The sequence below is a fragment of the Cheilinus undulatus genome, linkage group 15, assembly GCF_018320785.1.
Source record: "Cheilinus undulatus linkage group 15, ASM1832078v1, whole genome shotgun sequence".
Classification (NCBI taxonomy): Eukaryota; Metazoa; Chordata; class Actinopteri; order Labriformes; family Labridae; genus Cheilinus; species Cheilinus undulatus.
In genome coordinates, this window is record NC_054879.1 from 33,007,284 (window position 1) to 33,033,838 (window position 26,555).

The 26,555-nt window shown below is 40.4% G+C and overlaps 1 protein-coding gene across 1 annotated transcript; it reads right to left on the reverse strand.

Annotated features, from left to right (window-relative positions):
- Window positions 1-19,790: 19,790 nt before the first annotated feature.
- Window positions 19,791-23,514, reverse strand: zic2a (zic family member 2 (odd-paired homolog, Drosophila), a). The gene is made up of 3 exons (XM_041807307.1): window positions 22,125-23,514; window positions 20,864-21,027; window positions 19,791-20,745 (listed from the first exon to the last, which is right to left on the reverse strand). Exons 1-3 carry the CDS (start codon window positions 23,095-23,097, stop codon window positions 20,551-20,553), a joined length of 1,332 nt encoding a protein of 443 aa, XP_041663241.1. The 5' UTR covers window positions 23,098-23,514; the 3' UTR covers window positions 19,791-20,550.
- Between the last annotated feature and the right edge of the window lie 3,041 nt (window positions 23,515-26,555).

Consider the following 26,555-nt stretch of genomic DNA (forward strand, 5'->3'; position numbering starts at 1 on the left):
GGGTTTTGACTAAATAACCCTTGGAACTTATTTATCAGTAGAGATATGTGTCACTCAGTTACAACAGGTGGCAGTTCATGACTTTTCCTTAAGTCCTCCAATGTAGATCAATACTTGATAGATGTCCCACATCTCATCATCTATCAAGAAAAAATGCTTGGGCCTCTCTCAAGCTCTTGCCATGTTCTAAGTTTGAATGTGTTCTTTCATCTTTCTTCTGCTCATTTACAGCCTGTCCACAGCTGCTGGTTTTTCTCCACAACTTCTATTTCAGAGTGCTACTTATCAGCATTTATTGTTGCTTGGTTACAAAAGTTGACTTCCACTCTCTGTAGTATTCATAATGTCATTTATAAATAGCTGTGCTTAAAATTTCCTTATATTCAAGGAAAAATAAGAGGCAAACAGGAACAAAGGAACCATATTATGTCCTGGCATTGAAATAGAGAAAATAACACCCTTCAAAAGACAAGTCTGATCGGCATTTCCTCTGCAACTTCATCACTGATTGGTCAGCTTTAGATGCCGAGTGCAAAATATGCTGGACTGCCCTGGCTTTGTATTGAAAATGAAACCTTCCAGCACCAAAAACAGTGGCTGTGGACATAAGCTCTTGTACTGTGTGACAACCAGGTCAAAGGTCAATGCAGGAACTGTTGAGTATGTTATGTTGAGACTAGCACTCTAATACAGCTTTTCCTTATTTCTTTGTAAGCATACTGACTCCATTCTTGATGAAAGAGTTCCGATTCTCATATCTGAAAATTTCTTGTAATCGAACACAAATTTAGAGTCAACAAATATGGCAGTTGATGGCAGAAAAATTGGCAATGATTGTGTTTGACACTACTATTGCAGAAAATATATGAGTAAAAGAAAAATAAATGCTTCCAACTGCCTCCTGCCTCAGTCAGCTCATCTCCCAGGGTTTCGTTTCCATGTGACAATCCACCATGTTTGTGCTCTGCTGCCCTCAGGGTTCCCCCCACACAACACAACATCAGGTGGCATATATTCAGGGTGATTTATGATTCAAAATCAGTGCAGCCCTGACTTTCTTCCAAGCAGATTCGATCACTCCTAACACACCTCACACAAGGCACGAAAAACTGCAAAGAAAGTCTTTAAAAAAATTAAAAATCAAGTGCTAAATCCAGATTGTCAGAAGAGGGGAATCAGGTAAAAAAATGTTCTGATGATCTCGTTTTGTAACCCCACATGATTTAAAACTGTTAAATGAACTTTACTGCTTCTAACAGTTTTAAAAAATATTGGTTTTATTTTGTCAATTGAATGCATTTTTTGGCAACATTGTTTTGTTTCTGGGCTGCACAGTGGTGCAGGTTGCCTCACAGCAAGAGGGTCCCTGGTTCACTTCCTGGTCAGGGCCTTTCTGTGCAGAGTTTGCATGTTCTCCCCGTGCACGCGTGTGTTCTCTCCGGGTACTCTGGCTTCCTCCCATCACCAGTGACATGCTCATTAGGTTAACTGGTGACTCTAAATTGGCCGTAGGTGTGAATGTGAGTGGTTGTCTGTCTCTATGTGTCAGCCCTGCGATTGACTAGCAACCAGTCTAGGGTGTACCTCGCCTCTCGCCCAATGACAGCTGGGATAGGCTCCAGCCCCCCCGTGACCCCAAACTGGATAAGCAGTATAGAAAATAGATGGATGGTTTGTTTCTATAATCCCTCATGCAGACCACAAGTACAATTTTATTTTCACAAAAAAAGAAAATGAAGGTAGGGATACAGAATCCTTTTGGAGGCCTGACAAAAAGATTTATTCAAGTTTCTTGGACATGTTTCCGAAAAGGCTCTTATATATTGCTCAAAATTGTCAGACAAGATGCATCTAAAAAGAATCTTGCGTGTCACACAGGAGTTGACTTTTTGACAGGTGGGAAAAACATTCACCTGAATAAAAACTTCAGCCCTTAGCTGTATCAAAGATGAGACAGCCTCTCCTCAAATCAATAACATCCCAGGGCTGCATTTGAATTTCCAAGGACCAACTCTGCCGAAGATGTAATATTTCTAAACAAAACACAAGTAAATTCACAAACAAAAACATGCCATGAAGCTATCAGAGCACAAAAATACAAAGAAAGAACAACTTAGAGGGCAAACAAGCAGCACCTTATGGTTTTCAAGGTCTCCATTTGTTTTTCCATGTTCCTCTGTCAGGTTGGGAGAGAGGAGCGAGCAGTGGAGAGAACGGAGAGCCGGAGAGGGTTAAAAGGCCATGGCTGGGATTATAGCACAGGTAAGGACCCCATACTGTGGCCTGACATGCCTACCAGCTTACAGTGCATTTTTCTCTGACAATGCAGGGTCACACACGGTCAGAAAGCATGAAATGTTTTTACACACATGTTGAAAGACGAGCGAGATGCTTGATGTCCAAAAGTCTCATTTCCTAGAGGTTGTTTGCATTTTGCTTTTGTTTCGTAACAAAGTCATGCAGCAAAGTCAAATTTGATATTGGAAAATGGGGTTTTATTTAGCAGATAATGGTAACAAATGACCTCAAGAGACAATACAATGCTTTATTTGCTGTAAAGTCTAGGGTTGGTGTGTATGACTGAGTTAAGTGCAGGCAATGAAATGCCAAAAAGTCATTCATTGTATTCAAAAATGCCAAGGTTCACCAAATGCCCCTCAGTGCCCTTAAAGCCTCTGCAAGATTGGCTTGAAATCTAAAAATATCTTCATGATTTAAGTTAGGAGTCTCACTTATCATCCTTGAGAAAAGGATAAAATAACCATTTCTTTTGGAAAAGTTCTTAAAAATGCAGCCAATTTTGCTTTCAAGAGCATTTCTAGAGACTGTGAGGGCATGACGAGGCATTCTTTGATTGACATCTGTTTGGTGTAAGAACACGAATGACACGTGGAAATCACATAGACTGCATGTAATATGGACGTAGTCTCTGAAGCGAGGTTTGTAGGAAGTCTAACAATGATCTCCATTTCACCAAAGTGTAATAGTACTTTTAGTGATTATCATCCTTTCCAGGTTTCATATTTTGACATGATTAAAAATAAGGGAAAATGAAGGAAAACCTCACTGATTTTTGAGACTTAAGATTGAATAAATAATTCCAGGAAATACTGTCTCACACTCACATCAACCTTGTAAGAGAAAAAACGTGGAGAAGGGTGCAGCCTTAACCCCTTGTTTCCACAAATGCATCATTACGGGAGGCAAGTCAACAGGAAGTCCATTCCTGTGAGAATCTCAGTGATATCTGACATGCCATTGAAACTCCTCCTTTCTGTAATAGATTTGTCCACAAAGTGCTGCAAGTAAGTTGAAAAAAAAAAAACTTTTGTGGTGGATTTAGGAGGGACTGTATGACAGTGTCCGAGTGAAAAAGCTGCTAACCAGCTAAAAGGCTAAATTGAGTCATGTTATCAGCTTGATATAAAATAGAGTCGGATCGATCACTTTGATATTAAATAAAGAAAGAATTATTAATCAGTATGAAGTCATTTTTATATCATTTTGGCACTTTGAAATGTATTTATGATTTAACATTCATAAAACAAAAAAGGTCAGCAACTAATCCAGGACTGAAATATGTATAGACCTGTTTAAGAAGCAACAACATGAGCAGTGGCTCACATTAACTTCATTAGCTTTAGAAAAAACTAATAAAATGTTGCTAGCTACGTAGTTAATGTTACTATGTAAGCCTATGCACCTACATTAGCTTTAGCTAAAGCTAACTAAGCTAAAGCAACAGACCACTACTACTTCAAAAACCAGTCTAGCATAAGCAAACTTAGCATGATGTAATGTAGCTTTGTTCGCTTCAGCTTAAGCTACCTTAATTGTGGAGCTATGTTTCCTATGTAGCTTACTTAGCTAACGGTGCTTTGTTAACCTCAGATTTAACAATGTAGCTACATAACCTATGTAGCAAATGTAGCTTCTTTGGCTGTAGATTTAGGTACTTTTTTTTAGCTAAAGTAGCTTTGTTAGCTTTAGCCTTGGCTATGTTATGTGCATTAGAGTTTTTTCATGGAAGACAAGCTTTTTCTGTAAACAGAGTTCTAATCCAGGATTAAATTATGTATAGAGCTGTTGTAGAAGTAGTTTTGTAAAAGGTGGCACGCTTAAACTATGTTAGTTTTAGCTAAAAGTAAAAAAGCTAAAGAGAGCCACCGTTTGCGTAACTACTACTGAAAAAGGTCTAGCTTTAGCAAACATAGCATAATTGAATGTAGTTTTGTCTGCTTAGCTACCTTTGTTTTCTGACTACCTTACCTATGTAGCTTACATAGCTTTAGATTTATCTATGTCACCTACGTAGCTAATGTAGCTTCATTAGCTTTAACATTAGCTGCACTAAGAGCATTTTATGACGAATGAGCTTTTTTTCCAGTGAGCAGATTACTTAGTCCGCTTTATTAAACATTTTTCATCTAGGTTGTGCAGGTCAGGTTATTAAATTTCATCTTTTGGTATCCTCACCCTTACCTTAACTCTAACCCTAACCAGAAGTTTAATCTGATTTTGTTTTAAAAGTTTTAGCGTGTATTTCCGTTCTGACTGATATAGTGTCTCAGCAAAGAGGTCTGCAAGGAAGGGGGCGTCTGAGATCTGTGGTCTGCAGCCAGACTGTCTTGAACCTATGAAGGAACCACACTCCCACCATGAATGTTCTATACCGACGCATGTACGACAGATTAACAAGCACCTGTGCTGAAACCTTATAGCAAGAAATAGACGACCACATTAACAGAACATCCAGTTAATACTGGGACCATGCTAATACAGTCTAAACAGATGAACATTGAACATTTGACTTATTCTAATGATTGGATCTTTAAATAACTTGATAAGTATCAAACAAGTTTCTAGAATATGGATTGAAACTAATACCGTAACATTTTAGATGCCTACTATTAAGAGTCAGCTTTAGGTTTAAGTGACTTCAAAGGGCAGTGTTCCATGGCACCCAATATTTTGGGAAAATACTGCGGTATAAATTGTCTCACTATGGTTAATAGAATGTCCTCAGTCAACAAACTTGTTATGTGAAGAGTCAAACATTAGTGATGAAGTGTTCACTTTCCACTCAGTGCCTTTAAAATGACTCTGCAGTGTATGTAGATCCTGACACTCCCTCCTCTGTTAATGAGGGGCCACTGTGCAAGAGGACATGGCGAGGGCCGGGTGGTAGTTAGCGATCAGCATGGGAGCTGGCTAATCCTGCCACTGAAGAACTCATCTGTCTGTCTGTCCAGTCCACGCTCAGACATGTGCTAACACGCCATAATCGTCATAATTCTGCTCCAGCTCCAGGCGCTGCCACCTCAGCTACCTGATTAGGGCCTAAGTCCCAAAGGTATCAGTGTTAAAGCTTTGGTAATTCCACCCTTAGCTTCACACCAGCCTGCCAATAGCCTTTCCATTAAGTATGTTAAATCTGAGGCAGAGAGAGAGATGTAGTGTTCAAGCTAACAGGGGGTTATTTCAGCAGCTTGCTGATAAAAACAAGTTTTCTTCCTAAATGTGTCATCTACATTTCTTCAACATGCACCATAGGATTGTCTTTCATCAGCAGCCAGAAATGACACTTTCCAAACATTGAACACATGCGACAGTTCATCATTCAATCTTGGTGAACTGTTTTACCTTTAAAAAGTAAATAAAAGCCCCCCTGAAAGCCTTATTTTTCACCAGGTGTGAAAATATCGGTCATGAAAACCACTCTTTGCATGTAATTCCCCGTCCTCCTGCTTCACTGTAATCTCCTGTCAACAGTACGTCTGATTTATTTCTCAAGTGTTGGTGGGACAGGGAGCTCCCGCACGGCACTCCTGCACCCACAGGGAGGGTGTTCCAGAGAGGAAAGCAAAGCCCAAGCTCCCTCCCCACCCCCCCTCAAGCTCAGGAGACCGTAGGTGGGAAGTAAACTTAGCCAACAGCGCTGAAACGGGGCGCCGCGCACCCATCAACGCCTCCTTTGCAGGTGAGCACAGGAAAACAGGAGACAGGAGGGGATGTCAGCCTGCAGCGGAGCGCCGAGAGGAGCCGCGCGTGAGGAAGCTTTTTGGAGTCATGTTTATATTCATGTTGTGCAAAACAAATATGGATCCTTCAAAAATATATGCAGAAGCCTGACATCGAGAGGAGTAAAAGCACACTGACAAATGTGTCACTTTTTGACATTTTACTATGTGCTTAAAGACATAACACACTCTACCATCTGTCAGGGGTACAGTGCAGCCCATTTTTTTGTGGACTTTGCTAGAGGAAAAGGCCTTTCCGTAAAGAATAAAAGACAAAGAAGCTCATAAAAGACTCACTTGATGAATTTATACTACTCTTTATGCTGTATCCAAAGTTTTGTAAGTTGGATCAATTTTAGCTGATAATTTTCACTTTTTGTTCCCTTTTTATCATTTCAGCACAGCAACAAACTACTTTATCAGCCTGAATACTTGATTAAATTGCTAGCAAACTACTTTGTACTTCAAGTGATCAAGAGTTAATCTGCTATGGAGCTAATGCTCATGGCAGCTAAGATAGGAGCTAAGCTAGCCCCTCCAGGAATTGTTGTGTCTGAAATTACACCTTCACCCCGTACTTTCTATTCCCTACATAGCAAGCTTTATACAGCAGGTAATTTGGTGCATATTTATTAGCAAAATGTATGATTTTCCAGTGATGCCAATGATTTTAACTCTTCTCTGGCTGCTTATAACCACACCAAAGTTGACACACCAGCAACAGCCAGGGATCAAATATAATGGAAGAGTTTCCTTTAAAAATCTATTTATTTTCCAAAAAAAATAAAATCCTAAATGAATTAAAATATCATAATTTAATGTGCTGTATCTCATTTGTTTATGCGCACGTGGTGCCATTTCTGTAGTCATTATCAAGAAAAAATAAACAAATAAATAAAAATTAGGCTAGACAGATTTAAGCCAGTGTATCACTAAGTTGGTTTGTTACTATTAAAAGGAGGCCTCTGCAGATGTTTCAGCTCCCAGCTTCAACCTTGGAAATGTTGAAAAGCTGATTTCAGCAGCCCACAATGAGGCCGCCTGATTCGAACTGTTTGTGGTATATTACACAAACTCTTGAAAGTTTTCAGAAAAACTGGGTTGAGACCAAGTGGCAACCTCCAATCCTGAAAAATGAAGCCAATGCGGAAGTGCAAAAAATTGCAATACAGCAAGTGTCCACTTGAGGCTGGCTGCAGGAACACTGGAAGTCCCATCTGAACACCTTTTAAAAAGCTGTTTTACACCAGAAATAAACTAATTTACAGCCTGGTTCAAAAACATAATGTGTCTCATTAGCTAGTGTCTTCATGTGCTCTCACTGTACGGGGGTGAATTTTTTTGTACCACAACAGTTTAGATTATATTTAGGACAACCTCACTGCGGAGTGATTGGCCATCTCATTTATTGACAGATAGCTCGACAGGCAAAAGCTATGTTTCTGTCAACGAGAATGCTAGCGAGCTGACAGGAAGTCGAGCTTAGTGGGCAGGCTGTTAGGTTGAATCAAAGACCGCGATTTCAACATGGAAGCCACCGCGGATTGGCTTCCAAAGCAGTTTGAGTTCGCCTATTGTGACCAGACGGCTGACTTTATACAGGGTTTGTCCAATTCTTTCTACAGTCTATTGCTGAGACACATGTCGAACCCAGTTAGAAAAGTTTTCCCCAACCTTAACCAGCCAGCCAGGTCCCCCCCGGGATGAGCTGATGTGGGAACACAGCATGAAATTTTCAATTTATTACAAGGTGCAATCTCCATCCATTCAGGTGAGGATGCTTCTTAATCATTTCTCTTCTCCAGTTTAATCTTTACCATTGGTTTATTTTTGCTGCAAATGCATCCAATTACAGTTAGCACTGATATAAAAGGCAAAAACTGTCATAGTGTCAGTGTTATTTTGTCCACAAGATCTTTTTTCATGTTATATTCTACCTCCATACCCTCATATCCTTCTTCTGTAGGAAGGATTCTTCTGAGTTGAGTTCTGTGGAGGTGAGTTTAGAGTTCTTTCTGGCAAATGTTAAACATCTGAAACAAGCTAGTGAGGGTGCGTGATTTTACCAAGCTGTGCCTAATATGCTGTCATACATCATATAATCTTAAAATATATCTTAAATAATATTATCATATAATATAATATATGGTGCTGCTTTTACCTTTTCAGCTTTGTTTTGATGCCATAAATTAACGTTAGAGCCTGGATACATCATCACACAAGATGCACCATCTCATAGAGGCAACACAGTGGAGACAGACAGTACCCAGACATCGTAACATAACTTGCCTTCCTTTTTTGGCTTATTTTAAGTTGTTTTCAGTCAGAAACAGCTCTCTTATCTTTTGCCACTGGTTAAAATAACTTTCAAGAGTTTCTAAAAAGTCCTAGAAACGTTCAGGAGAGCATGTGTGAAAATGACTTAAGACAACTTTACTAAGCCTTTTCTGTGAGCTCAGAGAGGGTGGCTTGTCTTTGTTTGGTTTGACATATCAGCGCCAAATGGCTGTGATTAAATCAGAGCTTGTGGAAAAAGTCACACCTCTGCTTTTGCATATGCAATCAGGGCCGCTAAATACAACTAAATGTGTTTATGAGGGGTTTGCTTTTAGCTGCTTGTGGCAACCTGCAGGCTGTTGCAGATTTAACAAAAAAAATCACATAAAATACAGCATAAGATATATCTTGTTATGTCACGGTGCCGTCTTGAGAAGCATACATCCCAGATAAGAAAGCCATTAGGTTGCTATAAAACCAATCAATGCCGTCAATAAGGGACATACAAGAACACTCTGAGCCAAACTGTATAGACTAGAGCGAGCATTGACATGTCAAGTGCTAACTGACTGCCTGCCAATACACTCACTGACCAGAAAGGTCTCGTACCGTCAAGGGAGTGCGAGGTATAAGGGAGAAAAAATGGAGGTGAAAGTCAATCAAATTAGCTCCTCGCAGTCCACTCCAGTGAAGAAGAAGAGGAGCAGGAGGCTGGAAAACAGAGCGCTCTTCACACTGAACTGACAATGTCTATGGGGTGCAATCTGAGCGGCACCCTGCAGAGAAATCCAAGCAGTGATAAACCTGGAAAAAACTGAGTGCCTTCTTCAGATTTCCAGTAAAATAAAACATATAAAGAATGAGAATATGTTGTCTGTATTAAAGTAAATGCAGGTTAAGATGGAGATAAGAGATAAAATAGTTTGTCGGTGCTGATTTGCATGTGACAAACCCTACACCGGTGTGTTATTTGTTTGTCTCCCCCGGTGAATGGAACCCTCCGGAGAGAAGCAGACAGAGAAAATGCTGTTAAGATCAGAGTGATAATGACTTACAGAAAAAGAGTCTGCATCACGGGGACCGCGACTGGTTTTGATCCCTGTCCTCTTTCATTTCTGTCTCATTAGACAAAACCTGTGGAAGTCAGACAGCCTTTTACCACCGATGTGATTTAAGACATTAAACATTCAACACAGTCACGTCACAACACATCACAAATTAAATCATCTCAAAGTGACGGGAAACATTTTCTACTTTATGGCTGTTTTTGTTCCTTTAGATTGAGCTCATGTCAAAGGGTTGTCTTGTAAGATTTTAGAAGAAAATCAATAAACAGTGTGTGAAGAGAGGAGGAAACGGAGCAGGTGACAGATGGCTGGGAGGCTAGTGAGTGGTAGGGGGCATATTCAACTCATTCCTGTGTCATGTCACATAAATCTTTTTGAATATGAGCGCTGACTTTCGTCGTCTGATCACTTTTGAATTGAATGTGAGTGACAGCTGAGGGGGGCGGGAAGACTGAGCTCACACCTAGGTTCACTGGCATGAATAGTAATCCAAAAAAACCTTCTGAAACATTTCTAATGTGTCACAATCAATGTTCAAATCTCTTTTAAATCGCTTTTTCACATCTTTATAACTTCTAAACAACAGCTTTTGAATTATCATTGCCAGAACAAGCTAATCAAATGCAAAATAAAAGCACAAATTTGCCTTTTTAATAGCTTGTCATGTTGTCTGTTTAAATAAAGATACAGTCATGAACAATAAAGTAGGGTTGTCCAGCATGATAATACTGAAACAGATGGCAGAATGAGCCAAAATGATGTTGAAACAAAATACTGCTTCTGATTGTTTTTATCTCATCTTGTCACTTTAAAGCTCCAGTGAAGTTTTTAGTTGGTGGTGAAACAAGCTGAAATCTTTGTCTTTTCTTGAGCTACATAAGCAAATATGACCACCAGATTATATATCAACCCACTCTATATGGTTATTGTAAATGCCTTAATCAATGCTGGGGTAGGTGTCATCCACAGAATCTCACATTTCATATTTCTAAATGAGAAAAAAAATCTAAAGTGATAATTTAACATTGAAAAGAAAGCAGGATCCGTTTGCTTGTGCGTAGGGGAGCCAAAACTAATGCAAACCAGAAGTTCCTAACAGGAGCTTAAAAAAAAAAGAAGTGCCAATGTAGTGGGTGTAAGTGGCTGTAACATTCATGAAATAACTACATTTCATAAGCAGCATTTATTGAAGGGCATGCATTCATACATTTTATTCTATTCAATTTTCCTCAGACAGCATGGAAAATTCTCGAGGAACTTCCTCATTATCTCAGGGAAACCAATTTTGTCATGGGGGTTAAGAGTATAGATAAGTTGAACCTTGAGAAAAGACCTAAATGTAATCATTATCACTTGAAAAACTTGATAAAAATGGATGGATGTACTGGAAACAGCTTCCCGACCCACTTTTGGGTCCCGACCTACCAGTTGAAAACCACTGTTTAAGAGGTTTTTGGATGATTTATATGTGTTTAGATGTTGCCTTTGATCACTGCTGGGATTATTTTGCTCATGTTTCTATAGGATTATTGTGGTTTTTGATGTTCCACACTTCTGCACCATGAGTGAAGTAAGCCACCGAGTTAGCACCTTCCCTGTGACAGAGGATGGTGTACAAGAAAGGGTGGGGCACTGATTTATATGAAAGGATGTTTCCCAACTGTATTTTAGCCTCTCTGCATCCTCCTTGCAAAAAAATACCTGACTTTGTGACAAGTGTTAGATACAAAACGACAATCTCTATTAAATATGAAAAGTGTATTGCAATGTGCCAATAATTCAAACCTAAAAATACTGAAAATTTAAAGTATATCTCAGAAACCATAACATCATACAAGTAAACTAGGAAAAATGTTAGAGTTAACACTTTGGGAGTTGAACTAATATTGATGATTTTGCTGTGTATAGGTGATTAGGCAATATATGTTGGACTACAGATTGACTGCAAATGGAAACCAGAACCTTTAGTTAAAATACCAAAATCTGAGAACAGATTCTACATTTGTAGATTTTCTGGATATAAATTGTTCATATAAAAAAAACAGCAAACAAAATCTTTAAAAGGGCAAAAACTAGTTTGATTAAAGCTCCTGTGATGAACCTTTGGGTTATGCCACTTTTGGCCAAACAAAGTGTAGCTTTTATCTCTCTTTGCTGAACTTGTTTTATGCGTGTTAAAATGATTTAAAACTCACAATTGGTCTTTGTGCTGGAAAATGTTTTACCTAGCCCCTCACCTACCTCCAACAGTGTTTAGAGGCACTGAAAATAACTACATAGAAATATTTAATCCACTTGCAGAGAGTGGTTTTTGCTTTTGAAGGTCATATGGAGTCATCAGCATTTTTTGTTACATGACCAGCAAAAAACATCCTCACATGAGCTTTAAAAAGCATCTAATTATGATATACATACAGCTAAAGTAGCACCCTGTTCTACACTTCAACTGATTTCCATTTCCAGCCTTATTAGTTTACTCTTGCTCTTAAAAGTGCCCCTCCTTTACGCCCTAATGTCTTCATCTAAGGTGGTCTTAATGATGTTGAAAGTACCTTAGTTGCTTTTTCCAGGCTTAGCTCAAAATATGAAACACAAAGTGGCCAACAGGAATGCTCCATTACTTGCCAGCATTCCTATAAAACAGAAAACACACACCAGCCAGTCACCTCTCCTCACTGAAGGTGTCCCTCAGGGCACGGTTCTGGTCTGTTTGAAGATCAAAGCGGCTGAGGTAAAACAGCATGTTTACAGGTGTTAGGAAATTGAAAATTTCCTCGGCTGAGTGTGGTTTCCAATGGAGGAGGAAGTCTACGCTCTTACGTGTGTGGTGGTGTCTGTTTGAGGGGGCTGTGATGTTTTTTGTATTTTTTTTTTTTTTTGCATCAATTTTTGAAACATTTAGCATTTTAGCATGCACAGATAAAAGCTTTTAATTTTGCATGGTATGTATTGTGTTGTGCATTTACATGCCTGCTCTTTGATGGCACACCTGCTAGAGCAGAAAAGACTCACCTGACTTGCCTTTTATGCAGAGGATATCATCCTTGGTGACAAATAAACAAAATTTGGCAAGCTCATGTGTAGAAGCCATAATGAGAACCAACCTGCAAAAGCAACAACACAGGAGGATGCTGAGTTTGTGAGGGATTATTTGAATTCTAACACTTTTTTGGGGGGGTCTGAGAACAATGAGCACACCTCAGTCCAACCCGAGTATGTCATTTACTCTGCACCTCTCCACTTTGTGTTTCTCTGTGTGCATGAGAGCAGCAGCCATGCCAAGCTTTTTCTGCATGAAAGGGAGAGTGTTTAGCTTTTGAGGCTATTTGTGCGTCTGACTCTGTGGTGTTTGTGTCCGATGGGAGGTGCCTGAGCCAGCTTCCTTAAAGGAGCAGGGGGTTTTGTTTGTTTCTGCGCCGTGCCAGGAGAAGTGACAGCCATTCCGGCTTCTTTCACAGAAAAGAAGAAGAAAAAAAAACACATTCATCTGTGTGAGAAAGGCGGCCGCTCGACTCACATGAAAGGCCGACGGGGGCAGCAGTGCACAGGAAGGCAGACTGTACATGGACTTCAGTACAAACACAACACAAGGCAGGTCAGAGACAGACAGGCAGATAAAGGAAAGAAGGAAAGAAAGACCCTTTAACACAAGTAAACAGGGCTTTAAAGAGACAAAACTGCAATATTTATGCAGCAAAATGAATGTATTAATTATTTTATTAATTCTAGCCTTGTAGTCCCTGGTGAAATGACATTTAATAAAGTTCCTCTAATTTTGGGTATACTTAACACACTTTAAATGTGCTGTAAGTACAAAAAGTGTGCTCTTTTTGAACAACTTCTTATAAATTAGGTGTATTTTAAGACATGCTGAAGTTTTTAACATTTATATTGTATGTGGGAATTATCCACTTACATTTATAGAACACTAAAGAAGGCTAAACAAGAGTGTGCTCATATAAAATTAAACGTATTATTTCCTGTGGTAAATGTGCAAACATATTAACCTATTTCTCAACCTTTATGCCATTTCCAGGTTGATTTTGACCCATTTTCAAAAGTTTTTTGATAACAAATTTGTATTTATTTGACCTAATTGCCTAAAAATAACCCTGCTAACCATTTGCAAATACCCTTCAAGATCAATACTTACTGTAAATTAAGATTTGGGATTAAAATATGTAGCATTTGTTGTCCTCTAGGGTCAAAAAATGACCCAGAGGTGCTGTTATCTTGAATTTAGGCAAAATCATTTGCAATTTCTGTTAAATTTGGCACTAAACATTGTGTAACATCATCTAAATGAGGAATATTGACTATAAATTGGAAAAAAAGAGTTAAAATTGTGCTAGAATGGTATAAAGTTGGCTGAAAAGCTCTTGAACAGGATCGGCTGATATATTAAAAATCTGCTTTTCACAGCGGGCAAACCAGACCGGGTCATTTTTGTCCAACAAGTGCGCTCATTTGCCAGCATTGAAAAAATGAACACATGGATCCACTGTCATCATCCATCTTTAAATGCTCCTCTGATCAGAGCTACAGTCGAAGTATACTTTTCTTAAACATAAGGAATTATTCATTTATTGATCAGTTTGTCAGGGACAACACATAGACATTGTTGCATTTAATTACAGTAATTCAGATGTAGTGAATACATAATTCTAGTCATGGCTTATTTGCAGTCCTTGTCACTGGTTAGGCTTTGAAGGAATGACACACAAACACAGGTCAAAATAAAAGAGACATAACAGACCAAAAATGACAGCAGACATAGATGAGCATCTACACACATGCATAAAACCAGCAGCAGACATAAACAGTCAGCAACATATAAAAGACGCATGTAAATGAGGCATATTGGCATCAAATTTGAAATATAAAAATGTAAAACTTGTATGATTAAGTTGAAACAAAGCTGGCAAAAATAATGCATCACAGATGTTGGTGACACTTTACGCTACCCTGCTTTCAAAACAAATAGGAATGGGTTAAATTTGGCCCATTAGGACTGCAAGTTTATTGTCCAAATGATGAAAACATAGGAGTAAAAGCATGTGAAGCATATAGTCAGTACACATGCTTAAAAAAATTACTTTTGAGTGGCATATTAAGCGCAGGTGAATGTACAGTATATCAGAGGCACCTTTAGGAGAGCAAATGTACTAAAAACCTACTTTATGGAGATAAAGTTCATGTTTGATACTTTATCAGAATCAAGTTCATTTGCCAAGAAATATCATACTCCGGTCTAAAACCCATCTTTTCAAACTTGTGTATATTCAGTTTGATGGATTTCTTTTAGCATGCACGGTTTCATTCAGAGTTTTAACTCATTGCAAACTTGTGTATATTTTGTGGACTTATTTATATGTCTTGTTTTTAACTTGTTCTTGTAAGGTGACCTCGAGTGCTTTGAAAGACGCCCATAAAAAATACTTTATTATGCATTTTTATTATTATGCAACAAGGAATTAGACACTGGTTAGCTTTGCTCTCAGGGTAGAGAAATTGTGCATTAAATACAAAAATAAATTAAACTAAGTGTTAAAAAATAAGAGTATAAAAAAATAAGATTTAACTTTGTACAAGCTCTTGTTAGGCCTTATTTACAGTGTACACAAGTCTGTGTGCACTGATTGTATGGTTGCATGATGTGGAAAGGGTTCAACAATACTGGCTAAAGTTGGGTGTCGGTTTGGCTCAGTGCGTGGGGCAACCGGGTACCCATTTACAGAGCCTGAAGTCCCAGTCTTGGTGCTGGCCCCCATCCCCCCCCCATGTTTCCACTCTCTCTTCAGCTATCCAATCTGAAAAGCCCCAAAATAATCTTTAAGAAAAGACACGAGCAGAATTATAAAATATGCAAGGATGTGGTCAGATTTACATGAGGTAGATAAGATCAGTAGTGCATGAGGTGAGACATTTTTCCACAGTGGTTTAAGCTACACTGGATGGGTGAATTGGTGCAGATGTATATATGAGGTGAATCTTTATATATTATATGTTCACTAATTGCATGTCTGCAGACTGTGCAGCCCTGCATAGAGGAGGCATTAAGGCCCTGTTACAAACCTCCTGTTATACTTGTCTGCCCTTGTGCAGTTTATATTTAGCACATCACCTCTCTAACATTATCTGCTGTGAATACTTTGTAAACATAACTGTATTTAAAGTGAATGCACATTATGTCTCACTTGAAATCAAGTTGGTTATAAGTTTTGATGCCTGAACATTGTGGGTATCTAATTTCATTGTGCAATTTCACACTGATAATAAAGTTGTCCTGTTCTATTTCTTAAGCGCATGCATATATGAGCAAAACATTTTTGTGGCATGCTAATCACACTCAAAACTATCAGACAGCCACATTTTGTTTTCCATTTTAAGTTTAAGCCAACTTTTTCCTTGAAAAAATGTCCTCCATTATTAACATTCTTTAATGTTAATCATTACTGCGTTGTTTTAAATACTTGATTTAAAGTATTTAAATGTACACAGCCCATGTTAAGACTTTTTTTCTTTTTTATTGTATGGGTTGGGGTGGGGTAGGGGGTGTAACTCGCGTGTCTATAAATAACAGAGAGGCGGTGGACGGCCTCATTCGTTTCATTAGGGCAGCTCAAATTCAATCAGAGGATATGGCGTTTGTTTGGAAAAGTTTTCTCTCAAAACATGGCCGCCGACTAACTCTTAAAAGTGTCTCTGTTGTTTCTGTTGAGGAGGGTCATTTGGGAAGTATCACAGAGGGAAACGAAAATTTCCTCAGAACAGACGAATTTGAGGAGTTCAAATAAAAGGAAATATTGTTTAAACTCCATAATCAGGATGGATTGATCGACAGATTCCAGACATGGAGCAATTATTTTAAAAGGCAGAACGAAAACAGCAAATTTAAATGATGTCATGTGACTTTATCTGAGTCATTAGAACAAAGAGGCGCATTTAGAAGAAAAAACTTTATCTGTTTATTACATTTATTAAGGTGAATCTTTTATTCACGACAGAGATTTTACGCACAGTAAACCAAATCATAAAAAATGTAACGATTCATCTACTTTGTCTGTGTTCCTCCAGGTTGAACAATTATTTTAAGATAAATTTGATACAATTATTCGACTTAATTCAAATTAAAGTGAAAAAAACAGAATAAATTCATTTATTTTTCTCATTAAGTTAGCCATAACAGAAAGACGCGTGTGCGTAAAAGTGAAGAAAAGTGAGGAATAATGTCTGCGCGTTGTGTCCCATTTATTCATTTATTCATTGACATATTTATTTATAATACCACGTTAGAATTAAAGCTGAAGTTGTGTTTTCCCTCCTGCTCTCCTTTGATTTCTTTCATTTAGCAGCTCAGTAGGCCACCTCCACCTCTTTCTGCTTAAATGCGGCCTACATCACAATGAGCAACACAGACGCACAGCATTCCTGAAAAAAAGTCAGGGAAATTTCTCACGTGACGTGGCTGTGTGGAAAACGTGGCACAGGTGCGTAATTTAAAAAAAACATCATAAAAGAGGCACAATATTTGCCTTTGAGGCCTTCAGTAAACACACGAGAAACAATGACAGTGCATAGGCCAGACTGAGAATGATTGACAGCTTTAAATGTGAAGATAGGCCTGAGGCTCGTGTCGTTTTATTGAAATGCTTATGATGGATGAGTATGCAGATGATTGCAGTATCACGCCAGTACATATTTATATAGCTCACAAAGGAATGAAGAATTAAAGAAAGAATTAAAAATAACTTCTGCGTACAGGTGAGAGAGAGCGCGAGAGAGAGAGATGTGAATTATTACTCCAAAATGACCCAAACACAACAAAAAGCGCACTGATCACACACTGATCCTTGTCAATACATCAGCTCACTTTACCTGTAATGATTGACAGCTCTCTTATGTTGCTATGGGAACACACCAACAAGTGCAACTCGCAAACACACCCACGCGCGCGTTGATTTCATCCCCCTGGAGGCCTCCAATCATCTCTCTTGTTCCTCAAACTTCAACAATAATCAATTAAACCAGAAAAGTAAATAAATAACGAGCCTCCTATAATGAAGCTCGGCTGTGGCGAGGCTCAATTTAAACATCCTGGTCCCATATATGGACATGACGGAACCTGTCAACAGCTGTTGACTAAAAGAATAAATGTGCCCCCCAAATCTACGGCCTGCTACAGACCCCGCCTCTCCCCCGCACTGTTACAGAAACACATCAAGCCCACGAGCGGGGGCGGCCACTCATCTAGGACTGACTCAGAGGTAAATATAGTTTAGTGCCATGACACATCCACTCATCCAGCAATGAGCGTGTATATAAATAAATAATATCAGGCTTCTCTTATAATCAGCTCACGCTGATTTCAACAAATACACTCTGATGTTGCCATCATTTGGACTGAGTTTTCTTTCAGCAAGGTTGAGGTAAAAAGTTGCAGTTTCCCTGGTGATTTCCTCATCCTCTACACATAAAATGATGCGAGTTACGGAAAAGACAGACACAAGATCTGGACATTACGGTGGGGTGTGTTCAAAAGGAGGTGCATCTGTAGTTTCATGTTCACTGAAGGTATAATATCCGCATATAGCTAATTAAAGTGACACTAAAATTGGTGCGTAATTGTTGTTTTGCTTATAAATAAAATGGATGAGCTGGTTTTACGCACGCAGGTGGTTCAGCTGCAGCCTGCGCGCACTGCAAACATTGATTACAAGTAGTTAAACCGCGCTATGAACCTATTACATGCACCTCGTGATCTTTTGGCCTTGGAGTCTAATTGTGACCCCCTGGAAAACACCACCACCCCCCCTACCTGCCCCACAGGCCCAGTGAGGCAAAAGGATCTAGGTGTGTACAGTCTCCTCACAGAGACAGACAGCAGTGAAGCCCACGAGGATCTGGAAGAAGAAAAGAGAAAAAAGAAGAAGGAAAAAAAAAAGCTCTTCCTTCTCCGCGGATCAATATCAGCGCAGCTGGAGCCGAACAGGAACCGGCATCGACGCACTGTGGAGCTGACCTTTCCCACTCCCCACAACTCATCCCTTCCTCCGCCGGAGAGGTCAGCAGGCCGGCCAGCTGAGGGGCCACGAGGAGGCGATTTCAATAAGATGCATATAAAACATTTACGCACAAAGCTTTGCCGAAATAACACCAGCCCCAAACAAGTTTACTTTTTAAAATTTTACTAAATAAAATAAATCATTTACAGCCTCTGGGTGAGAATCAGCGCGAGAGGATTTTTAAGGAGAACACAAACATCGTTTTAGGAGGCTCTAATTGATTTCAGTTTGAGGTTTGATCGCTGGGTTGTAATCAGCATGGCCTCCCTGGAGATTAACATTTTATTTTCCTTCTGTGAGCAGCTTTAGAACAGCAGACATCGCTGCCTGCAGTAGTACACACATACAGTGCCACTTGCTGCTGCAGCGGAGACTTGGTGTGGCCTGCAGCGCATTCATAAAGTAGTCCCAACGCCTGTTTTCGAACAAAAGACAACAATGTAAGCAACTTGGTCACATAAAACAGTGCGTATTTGCAGCAGAGGGTCATTGAAAATAAATGCAGCAATAATGCACGTGACAAAAACTGCATCTGCAGCATCCTTGATCATATCTTTTGCTAATTTCTGCCCACCTTACCTCCAAAACAGGCTTAAATCTATGTCACTCCATTATACATGATAATCCTACAGCACCTCCAAACATCCAATCCAAATCCCAAACAATAACGCCTCCAGCGTCTTGAAAACAATCTAAATGGCTACCACTCAGACATATGGCCTTCTCCCACACCAGGTTACAAGCAGAGCAATAAGAGGAGCTCACAGACTATAAGCCGAGTCAAGTTCAAGTTCACTAACTCCTGAGCACTGGAGTGTCCAGTCTGTGTGTGTGAGAGGGGAAGAGGGGGAGGGGTGGCGTCTACCACTACTGGGTGCAAATAAACTAAGCTGGGAAACAGAAAGAGACTGGATGGGATGCTTTGCATGGAAGCAACCACTGGGATGCATGGTGTCGCAATTAAAATGTAAGGTTTGTGCAGAATGTCCCTTTAATTTCAAAGATTTTTGGAATTAAAGCAATGCTTTATCCAGAATAATATCCTGAGGATGTGTATTATGCATGCACAGGTCACTTTAAACCTCAAATTCCTTACTCTGTTTATCCTTTAAGCACCACAACAGCAAATCTGTATTTACGGCCTTGTAAAGCTTGAGATTAAACAGCAAATTCTCTTTTATTTTCTCCTATAAGCATAAAATTGTGACTCAAAATGATATCAGGACCTGGCGAGTTAAGATTTCTTCCCTGAACAAGCCTTCCTTCACTGGCAAACCACCAAAATAAAAGCATGAAAAGCAAAGCAATCTTTAGCACTTGCAACACCTTTTATTATATTTGTATGCAGTAAAATTCTTATCACAATAAGGAAGAAAACACCTCTTAAAACTTTGAACAAAAGCACAGAACGAAACAACTGCCCATGTTTAGCTCATCATTGTACATATTTATAGTAAAGAAACATTCTTTATAAATACTGTTTCATCTGTAGCAAGTAAATACCATAATTTAATTACAAACGGATAAATATGGCAGTTGATATTTACAAAAAAAGGAAGGGTGTAGTTACAGGAAAAAAAATTCCAACGGCACAATGTTTATTTTCCTCACAATCTTCCAGATAGTATTTCACAATTCAAACTTGCAAAGCACAAAAACATCACAAGTTAAGCCCAGCAAACTAAAAATATACATTCACAAGCATAATATTGTGGTGTGTTGGAGTTAAATGTTAACTTTGGCACTCTTTCCAGTTTATAGATGTTTAGTATAGTACAATCAGTTTGCCTTAGGATCACAATATTCAACATTATAGTACAATTTCATGGTAATATGTGCACTAAGAGTCCAGTTAGAGAAATAGCTACCATTGAAGGAACATCTATACACCAAAGACTGACAAACTAGCACAACCAATGGGAATGTGGGCTTTTAGGAATTATTTACAATATGAAACACCTCGCTATCATACATATTCTCCTCTGTTGGTTATCGCCTTCATCCCCGGTGAGTCAAAAGCAAAGAAAAAGGAAAGGAAACAAATGTTTGTGTGCCTCCTGTCTCCTGCTGGATGGTCCAGTGCTGTGAAATGATTGTGTGTGGCTTTGTTTCGGCTCAGTCCTACACATACCATTCACTGAAATTGGAGGATAGGCCACTGTGGCTGGTGGTGTTGTGCACAGCTGAGGCGGGGGACAGGGTGGTGTTGCTTTGGGTCTCGGTGGTGGGAGACACAAGGCCCGGTGGTGTGGAGGACTCGTAGCCGGAGCTGGCTGCTGGTGAGGAGTCTGATGCTGCTGGGGAGGATTCATGCACCTTTGGAGGAAGCAGAAACACAAATAAATATTAGTTTAAATTAAATAGCAGTGCATTAAACCTGAAAATAATCCTAAAGAGGCCTGACATAGCAGAAACCTTGGATTACAATATTTACCTTCATGTGTTTCCGTAGGGAGCTGGGGTGCGTGTAGGACTTGTCACACATTTTGCACAAATAAGGCTTGTCCGACGTGTGCACGTGCATGTGTTTCTTTCGGTCGCTGCTGTTTGCAAACCTCCTGTCGCAGCCTTCAAACTCGCACTGGAACGGCTTCTCTCCTGCAGGGGGAAAAAAACAACAAAAAGACAGTCAGATTTTGCAGACAGAGAGTGAAACAGCCTCGGGCTGCAAGAAAAAGGGATCTGTGCACAACATCCAAATGCGTAAAAGTTGCACAAACATTCCCTAAAAATCACAGCAGCAATTTTAAAAACTACTTCTCCCATGATTCAAGTGGTGAGACTCAAACTTTACGCAGCATTTTTAAGAGATAAAGAGGCTGCCACATCTTATTTAGCCTGTTTAAATAATGCGCATAGTGATTTGGAGGGGGCAGGGGCAGAGGGGGGAACCCTGGGCCGTCCTGAGTGGGCCTGCAGAAGGCGAACCATTTGCTTTAGAGACAATAAAAATCTAATTAGCACCTGAGCAATTTCATGGCACGGCACCAGAATGTACGTCCCAAGAAAATAGGTCCAAATGTGAAAGGGTGGTAATGGCCCAGTCTAGCACCTTAGATCCTATCAAAGGGGGACGCATCAGATAACAAAAGGGATTCTTTACGCATAAACACCAGTGCTTGTCCTGGTGATTTGCTCGGGTAAACCCTAAACACACAACTCCTAAAACAATTAGAAATCTTCTGGAGTGAAATTCAAAAAGGCCAGAGCAGGGAAATGTAGAGAAAACGAGGGAATGTGGATGGTAAAAGCGCACAACATTAAACAGATTTACGACAAGCCTGCCACCTTCTTCGTGCACGCAAAGCGCGCTAACACTCCCCTTTAAGGCGTTTTAAAGTTCACCCTGCAAAACTACAAAATCAACAGGCCCTGCGTAATTGTTTTTGCGCGTTTGGTAAATAATTTACGCAAAAAGGAATTGCTAAAATGTTCCCCGTGTGGGCGAAATAATTCCCCCACTCCAAACTGGTTTCCTGTCTGTGCTGGATGTTGTCCTAATTCTACTTTGTTTCTACAAATACTTCTCTACTTTAGCAGCCTGAAATAGCCTCTGATAATTAGATCCTTATTTGTGTTTGTGCTTGGCAAAGCGCATGTTTACAGCAGCGAAATAAACGAACATGTAGGCTTAGGCACAGCGACGCAAACAATCTCAGAATTAAAGAAAATTAATTAAGCATGATAATAATTACCTGTGTGCGTTCGTTTGTGGATCTTCAAGTTTTCCGACCGTGCGAACACCTTCCCGCAGCCAGGGAACGGACACGGGAAAGGCTTCTCCCCGGTGTGCACCCGAATGTGGTTCACCAGTTTGTATTTCGCCTTGAAAGGTTTGCTCTCCCGGGAGCAGTCCTCCCAGAAGCAGACGTGGTTGGTCTGCTCGGGTCCTCCGACGTGCTCCACGGAGACGTGCGTGACCAGCTCGTGCATGGTGCTAAAAGTTTTGTTGCAGCACTTTTTGGGGTTGCTGAGCTGCTCGGGGTCGATCCACTTGCAGATGAGCTCCTGCTTGATGCACTGCTGCCTCATGTAACGGAAAAAGGCACCGGGGTGGTGATGGGCTGCCATGTTCATCCCCATGTTCATATTCATAGAGCCGTACTGATTGTGCAGCTGCGCGGCCGAATAAGGATCGGTCCTCGGGCTGGAGACCTGGTGGTACTGGTCGGAGCGTCCGAAAACTTCTCCCGGTAGTCCGAGCCTCATTTGGCTGTTCAGGACGTTGGGGGAGCCGTGGGAGCCGTGCTGGTCGTGGATCCCCGGGAACAAAATGTGGCCTTGCGTGTCTGTGTGGGAGTGATGAAGGGATCCCGCCGTGGGGCCAAAAATAGTATGTTGGCCGCTCGCCGGAGAGGATTCTCCGAAGCCACGGCTGCGAAAGAGAAAGTCCCTGGTGGAGTTAAAAGGAGAGCTCGCGTACGACGTGACATGAGCGGCGTGAGCCCCCAGAGCCGCAGCGGGGTAGCCCGGCGCCTGGGTGGTGAAGGCAGAGCTCTGTCCCGGGGAGAGATCGTGGTTGAGCTTAAAGGCGCCCATGTGTGCCGAGTCCACAAAGCTGTTCTGTGCCAAACTCAAGTCTCTGTCCTGCATCTCGCTCGCTGAGTGATGCCTGGCGAAGGAGCCCACTCCCAGTCCTGGGAACTGGTGACCAGCATCCAGTAACATAATGTCAGTAAGAGGGAAATGTCTGCTTTAAATCAGCTGCAGCGAACAAGTTAAAGAGAAAAAAAAATCAAACTCTAATACTGGAGGGCAACGATTCAACTTCCAGCCTTGGAAACACCATATCAGGCAGGATTCAAATCGCAGCTCCGCTCATCAGGAAAGAAAAAACTCAGCTCGCTTTATCGAATTTACTTCTATTAAGTTGTGCGTAAAAATCCAAAATGTAACGAAGTGAGGAGTTTCCGTGCGTCCTCTTCTCACGAATTCGTTAAAAAGCACTCGAAGAATTAAATAATTATCTTACTGGGTGTCCTCTGCGCGCACAGAGCGAGAGTTCGTTGGAGCATCTCAGAAATCGCTGCTCCGATTGGGTATGTATTTATGTCTGTGGCTCGCCTGTGTTTATCGCGGAGGGTCCCTGTTTCTCCGTGGACTGGCTCTACCTCTTCTTCCGCCCCCTTTAACTGGAGCCCGTTCATTCATTGCGCGCAGTCTCATTGGCCACTGCGCCTCATCAATCCCAGGTGCCCCTCCAATAGCAGGTAGCGCTCGGGCGACTTAATAGTGCAACGCCATTTTCCACTAATAATTACCGCCTACTTTTTAGGAGAAGATTTGGGGGGGATATACGAGGGAGAGGATCACGATGAGAGAGGAGAAGACGTGGGTTTTGTTGTTTATATTCCGTGGGTGCCAAGTTGTAGTGGAATGGAAGATAAATATGTGGAATAAGATGAGAAGAAAGATTTTTTTTTAAGGAAGAGGAGGGAGGAGGAGATAGTTTGGGGGGATGTTTACTTTATGCAAATAAAATGCAACAGCTGTGTATGTTACATGTGGAACAGATATAGGATGGCTCTGTAGAAAATAAAAACAAAAGGGCATGTTTGAAAAATATACGAGTGGGAGGAAACCAAAATAACGGCCAAAATGACGCCAAATGCGTAAAATCATCTTTACGCACAACTTTAAAATGGACTAAAGATTAAAATACATGCAGGCTTCCTTACTCCTATTAAGTATTGGTAATTATTTGTATTATTTACACCTTTTTCGCCTTCCTAAAGATAAAAAATATGCATTAAATCAATTTAGGAAAAACATGCTTTAGAGATTTTGATGTATTTTGCTAAAACAGTTTCTTTCCTAGACAATGTTCTGCTGTTACACCTCTGTTTAATTTATTACATTAAATATTCTGTAAAAAAATAATAAATAAATTTAAGCCTTATATATATATATATTATCAATGCTACAGCCTGGATGTGTAAATAAATTAAAGCTTCATCCAAATGTGACCAATCTCTGATTCTCCACAGCTGAAGCAGCATTTGTGTCACCATATGGACTCCAGCGGTTTGTTCGCTGCTTGTAGAACCACAACTGGGCCTTTAGTGGTGCGCACGCACGCGCGTACGCACGCACACTCTCACGCTCACACACTCACTGGTAAGCGCTCGTGCTGCTGGTTTCTTTTTTTTTTTTTTTAATGGTTCCATATGTTACTGGTTCTGCTTCCTCCTCGGTGGTTCTCACGTTCACCACAGCAAATTAGGCGACATGTTCTGGTGGTGAACTGCATTCAGATACGAGTTAACCATTAGTGACCCGTGAGGTCGAGACCCTTCTCAGCCTAAGTGGTGTGTTTAGATTGAATTAGAATGTTTTGGTGCTTATGATTTGTTTTTGCAGCAAAAGGGAAACCATAGGTCCCTTTTGCACTCTTAACATACACTTCTCTTGAATATTTTCCCCTTTTGGCACAGAATACGCGCAAACACGCTTCAAACTGCCAGAGGGAAGTCATTTCTTGCTAAGATTTGCTTCATTTACTGGCAATTTTCCATTACAAGCATGCACCCAATCTGCGTTTCAAATGGGGGATACACAGGCCACACTCCACAGCTGCTCATTCACGCACAAGTCAAAAGAAGTTTACTCACATTTTCACCAAATCTCAGTCCCCCAAAAGTCCCCGTTCAGCTGCAGGTTTCTGCCTCTGCTTCAGTCTCCCGTGCTCTCTCTATAAAGTGGCAAACATCTGAGTGAAGGCGAGGGAAACGGTTTTTTACAAACTTTTTCTGAAATAGTGTGTCTCTCTTAGCTCGGAGTGGGACAGCCTGTGCGTTGTGTGTGCCATTCTTCCAAGTCCTATTTCAACCCGCACCACAGGAAACTGCAGGAGCTGATCCAAGTTCAAAGTCACGTCTGCCGACCCCTATAAGAAGTTCTTTATTTCTGTGGAAAAGCACAAAACCTTCCCCAGATAGGGAGGAAAGAGAAAGAAAATTAAAAAGGGGGGAAAAATCTACTGGGTGTAGGGGCACATGGCTGCAGGTTTTTCTGTCTGAAAGGCTATTGAAAATCCCCCAAAGAGCGCCATTTCAACAGGTTCTGGGACCAGTTCTACACACTGGGACCTGGCCAACAGATGTTAAGGAAAAATGTAGGAATATAACTTTAAAAATGTGATTAAAAAGTTGTAAACATGAGGCGAAGATTGATAATAAAGTCACCAGCCTTGGTCGTAAAAGGGGCTCTTCCTGTGCGTAATAATGGGGGCCAAAGGCGTATTTCTCTTCTGTGTTATCTGACAATATCAATATGTTGACACACTGGAAGGTTACTTGTGTGGCTTTCCGTGACCTTGTGTTTCATGGATGTTTGGCCTCTGACCCGTTAAGACCACATATGTTGGCCCCTTGACTCCTTTTGGTAAAATAACCCTGTTTATGACAAAGCGTCTTTGTTTTTAAGAGAGAGAGGGAGGGAGAGAGACAGAGCTTAAAGATGTCCCTCTCTTCTGTTTCAGGCATGGACAGCTTTGAGGTAATTTGAAGGATATAAGTCCATAAAAATTAACCCTTTCATACCAGAGCGAAGCTCCTCAGTATTCGTGTCAAATAAATCCAAGCGTGCGTAAATGTGCCAACTGTCTCCAATGAGTGTTTTGAAAAAAAAAAAAAAAATCTGAGCATTAATAATCGTCATAAAAAATATAATATCCGTGCTGAAAGTGTGTATTAGGTCATGGTGTGTGATTTAACGTGAGTGAATCAGGGGCCCCTGAACAAATCATAAACAATGCTCCCACTGCTCCTCAGTGCTGTTTTATGGCTCTCCAGCAGCCTTCATTGGAGCTAGGCACATTTTATTTATTTCACTAAATCCCAGAGACTATTAACGCCACACATGTGTGGCCAAAAGGAATTTGCATTCATTCATTTTATTTCTTTAAGCAACTTTTAATTTGAAATATATTTGTCAGGATTGCGCACGTGCTGCTGAGGGATTAAATAAACCAACCAGAATACAAAAAAACACCATCATAAGGAAAGAATCATTCTAACAGCTTAGTAATTCATCTTTATTAATTTTATAATTGATTTTATATTTTTGACACCTATTTTTAATGGCTCTTTTGATATAAACGCCTGCGTAACTGATTTTGACAGCTC